The sequence below is a fragment of the Babylonia areolata genome, chromosome 19 (genome assembly GCF_041734735.1).
Source record: "Babylonia areolata isolate BAREFJ2019XMU chromosome 19, ASM4173473v1, whole genome shotgun sequence".
Classification (NCBI taxonomy): Eukaryota; Metazoa; Mollusca; class Gastropoda; order Neogastropoda; family Buccinidae; genus Babylonia; species Babylonia areolata.
This window is the reverse complement of record NC_134894.1, coordinates 15,002,503-15,007,502: the sequence shown is the minus strand read 5'-3', so window position 1 is coordinate 15,007,502 and position 5,000 is coordinate 15,002,503. Positions and strand designations below refer to the sequence as shown.

The 5,000-nt window shown below is 47.2% G+C and overlaps 1 protein-coding gene across 1 annotated transcript in view; it reads right to left on the bottom strand.

The window, feature by feature from the left end:
- Positions 1–1,955: 1,955 nt before the first annotated feature.
- LOC143294006 (solute carrier family 23 member 1-like) overlaps positions 1,956–5,000 on the bottom strand; it is a 21,028-nt gene continuing 17,983 nt past the window's right edge. Inside the window, exons 8-11 of the mRNA XM_076605400.1 lie at positions 4,255–4,508; positions 3,449–3,722; positions 2,762–2,857; positions 1,956–2,257 (exon numbers count right to left, since the gene is read on the bottom strand). Of these exons, the coding sequence (XP_076461515.1) occupies positions 1,956–2,257; positions 2,762–2,857; positions 3,449–3,722; positions 4,255–4,508 (926 nt within the window). The remainder of the gene's footprint in view (positions 2,258–2,761; positions 2,858–3,448; positions 3,723–4,254; positions 4,509–5,000) is intronic.

Genomic DNA, 5,000 nt, shown 5'->3' with positions numbered 1-5,000 from the left:
GGAATGGCCAGAGGGCAAAACTGATGCGGAAGTGAAGCTACTCGTAGAAGAAAACAGTAAAGAAGAGGACATCATCATATACACAGATGGCTCAGTCACCAAAGACCAATCCGGTTGGGGATTCACTGTGAAACAAAATGGAAAAACAGTTAGAGAAGAGAATGCTGCCTACAAAGTCACAACCTCCAGCCTAACGATGGAAGTTGAAGCTGTGACACATGCCCTCCAGTGGCTATCGTCCATCCATACGCCCGGAAGCCAACATGCCATGATTCTAACCGACTCAATGAACCTCATACAGAAAATTGAAAACGGAATGGGAAGCCCAGAGTGGCATAAGGCAATGCGCAACTTTCAGATTAAAAAACTCACATGGTCATACTGCCCGGGACATGCAGGAGTTAAGGGAAATGAGCGAGCTGACAGAACTGCTGGTAACGCAACACCAACGAGCGGCCTACATCTAGGAAAATCGGAAATCCTCAGAAAAGTCAAAGAATATCAAGAAGAACAGGTACAAGGCTATCACACCATCGATAGCCTCAAAGAAATAAAAGCAGAGAGAGGGAGCGACCGTAGGTAGAGCACGATGCTTTGCAAATCAAACAAATATCGGCATCATTTCCAAACCAACATTGCGCAAATTTCTTCAAAACGGAACAGAGTCTCTGTGGGCTTTTCCAAATACAATAGACTGAGCAACACACTAGACGCCATGTTCTTGGCATCAGAGATCTTTTCCCATCCCTCTTGCGGCCAATCAGTGGCAGCCTCTGTGCGTGTGTGTATGAGTGTGTTTGTGTGTATGTGTGGGTCTGTGTTTTTGAGTGCGTTTGTACATGCGTGAGAGTGTAAGTGTACGCAAGTGTCAGGAGAGTTCTGTGCATGTGTGTGTCTGTGTGTGTGTGTGGGTGGGTGTGAAGGGGAGGTGGGGTAGAGGATAAGGTATGTGAGTGTATGTATGCCTACACTGTGGGAGCAACAGGATATTGGAACGTATATTATATATATATATATATATATATCTTTGTATATATGTGTGTGGGGTTGGGGGTGGGAGATATATGGGCGTGTGTGTGTGTGCTTGTACAAGTAAGCGTTTGTGTGTGTGTGTGTGTGTGTGTGCCGTGGAAGCTGCGATACATAGACTAGAAATGAGTGTGTGGAGGAGGGGGGTAGAGGAGGTGCAGGGTAATGTGTGTGTGTGTGCGTGTGTTTGCTTGTGCGTGTGTGTGTGTGTGTGTGTGTGCCGTGGAAGCTGCGATACATAGACTAGAAATGAGTGTGTGGAGGAGGGGGGTAGAGGAGGTGCAGGGTAATGTGTGTGTGTGGGTGTGTGTGTTGGAGCTCATGTACGTTTATATGTATTTGACTGTGCTTTTATAACTGTGAAACTGCATGTTTGGTGCATATCTGTTATGCATGTGTGGGTGTATGTGTGAATGTGTGTCTTCATGTTTTACATTTATTTGCTTATTTATCATCATTGTTGTCTTATTTATTTATTTATTATTATTATTTTAGTATTATTACCATTACTACTACCTTTTTTATATCATAATTATTATTTATTTATTTATTTTTGTAAGCGTATCTATTAGTTATTCACTTTTTTTTTCTTCTTTTTTCTCAAGGCCTGACTAAGCGCGTTGGGTTGCGCTGCTGGTCAGGCATCTGCTTGGCAGATGTGGTGTAGCGTATATGGATTTGTCCGAACGCCGTGACGCCTCCTTGAGCCACTGAAACTGAAACTGTTATTTCAAACAGAATTCAGTGGATCAGTGCTTTATCTTTATAGGAACATTTAGCCCAGGAATAACGAAAGAAAGACAGCATGTCTCTCCGAACGTTGTGTGTGTATTCAAAATGGGCTTTTGAATGAGACCTGGACTATATTCAGTGTGTGTGTGTGTGTGTGTGTGTGTGTGTGTGCAGTGTCACAAAGTCAAGCCCCCCTATATCCTAACGTCTGATGAAATGGACAGTAACTCATCAGTAGCTTGGCTATTCATCTGGACATCACCCACTTCTCCATCGTTTCGGTTCAGTGGCTTCCGGTTCGGGCTGCTCACGCCACTTCCGGAAGTCCGCTCTTGGAAGGACGGCGAAACGGGGATGTAGGAACATAATGGAATGTTCCGGATCAGTCCGGACACGTACGGCAAGTCGTATGTGTTCCGAGTGTCGTCCCCTTCACTGGACTCCACATTCGTTGTCTTCTCTCGCCAATTGAGAAAGCCTCGTTCCTCCAAAGTTCCTGAAAAGAGAGCAGATATTCAGGTTGTGTTTCATTTAAAGGGGAACCAAAAGTGCGTAAGAAATCCCACTCTCTTTCTTTCTTTTACCTGCTCACTGAAACCAAGGAGAACTGATACTGATCCCTAGATCTTTTAGTGTTACTGTTTATATGGAATTGATGTGCACATTTTCATTAGCGTGCTGGTCTTATGTTGTGTTGACTGGTATTGTAGTGTGTTGTGTTGTATTATGTTGTATTGCGTTGTATTGTATTGCAAAAAATCCCACGTCACCGCTCAAAAAAACAAAAATATATTTCCACATCAGCAAACCGCCACAACCACTACACCTCCATCACCACTACCGACAACAACCAAAACAACAACAAAAACACACATAGCAGCCACTTTCAAGAACAACACGCCATCACAGTCTAACCGGCAGCAACCGCAACAACAACGTCAACAACAACATCAACAACATTCAAACCGACAAGGAATAGGAGTTAATGAAGGAATCGAACCAGGAATAATGTTGTCCAGGAAGCAGCCGACGAAGCCTCCGACAAACATGGGGGTCCCCAGCGTCACTACCAGAATCTGGTCCATTTCTGCATTACCTGTACACAGTATAAAATAAACAAGAGGCGCTCTTTCATTTGAAAGGAACTGTTGCCCACACTCTCACCACCACCAACTACGCCTACCACAAACCACCATCATTAACACTATCACACCAGCGATACCAAAACAACAAGCAACTACCACAACTGCATCAGTTATACGCATCCATAATGTACCTTCACACCACCACCAGCAACAACGACCAGTTCCAAACAACAACCACCATCGTCATCAGATCAACAACATCATATAACGAACAAACAATACCAAAACTGCACCAGCAGTAACTTAAAAAATGCAGACACCCAGGCTTTGGCAAAGAAGAAGAAGAAGAAGACACCACCATCACCACCACCACAAAAAAGACGACGACAACAAAACAACAACCAACTATCACCAACCAACCAACCACCATCTACCACAAACAACAAACCAGAAAACACACACACACACACACACACACACACACACACACACCAAACTAAAACAAAAACACCAAAACAAAAAGAAAAAACACACAAAAAAGCTCTAAACAACCCTAGCTCTGGCAGTACAAGCACACACATACGTATGCATATACAACATACCAGTATCAATGGCCCCCACGTGCCCAGTCACCCACTGGGGAATCCCGATCCCCATCATCATGGACAGTCCGAAGATGGCCATGTTTCGGAAAACCGTCATGTTGGCGTGGAGGGCGGTGCTCAGACCAATGGCCGTCACCATGGAGAGCATGACCCCCAGGGCGCCCCCCATCACGGGGTCGGGGATAAGGGAGATCACCGCGCCCAGCTTGCTGAGGAGACCCGATAGCGCCAGGAGCAGGCCGGCCATTTGGGCCACCCTACGACTGCCCACCTGGATTGGTAACGGGGAGCAGGGGTGGGGGCGTGGGTTGGTGGGTAGGAGTTGGGGGGAAATCAAATCATGTTACTTACATGGTCCTGTCGAGTGCAAAGTGATCGTTTCAAAATTTAGATGACTTAATAGGCGCAACCGTAACACATCGCAACGCAGCACAACACAATACTCACTTATAACCTAACAATACAACAATAACAGAAACCCATCGCTCAACAGCACGACGCAAATACCACAAAACACAACACGATACCACACAGCACGAAAACAAACGCCTACACTGACACCAGTACCACCAACACCAACACCACCAACACAACACAACTCAACAGAACTACAACCAAACCAAACACAACAACAACAACAACCACAAACTGACCTCAGTGATGATTGGTGCCACACCACAACACAGCACAGCGCTACACACCTCACCACCACAACCACCACGATCCCCCCCTCCCCCCCACCCACCCACACACACACACACACAACAGCACGCACAGACACAGATCCCCAACAAAAAATGGACCTTGGTGATGACGACGGTCCCGGGAGAGTGGCTGTAGGAGGTGGTGGCGTGTCCGGCCCCCAGCATCCCGCTGATCACACTGGCCAGTCCCTCCACCGCCACCCCCCTGTTGACGGCGCTGGAAGGCGGAGGAGGCACGTGGCAGGCGCGTGCCACGGCGAAGTAGTCCCCAACAGACTCCACCATGGAGCACAGGGTGGCGGCCAGCATGCCCACGAACCCTGCCGCGCTGATGGTGGGCATGCCGAACTGGACTGTGTGTGTGTGTACGTGTGTAAGGATTATGACTCTCAAACCTGGAGACAAGATTGCACTGGTTCTTTGTGCCTCAGCCTTGGTCTCTGGTTGGCCTTCACGAACCATCCCAACGCCGACTGTCCTAAAACCCTCTTGGCCGAGAGAGTGGGGATATAACTTGGGCAAGACACTCTCCACTATAATCAAATTATAGTTGGGACAGCAGTTGCCCCCTCTGCTGTTCTGATGGTCAGAGTCGGACACCACTGACTACCACACATGTAGGTGTGTGTTGGGAAAGGGTACCATTAATTTACTGGCAGTATGATAGTGTGTCGTGTCCGACTATGACCTTTAGAACAGCAGAAGAGAACTGCTGTCCCAACCGTCTGGGCTAGATTTTGATTGTGGTGGAAAGTGTCTTGCCCAAGCAACATCCCCACTCTCTTTGGGCAAGAGGGTTTGAGGACAGTCGGCGTTGGGGTGGTTATCAAAGGCCATCTAGCGCC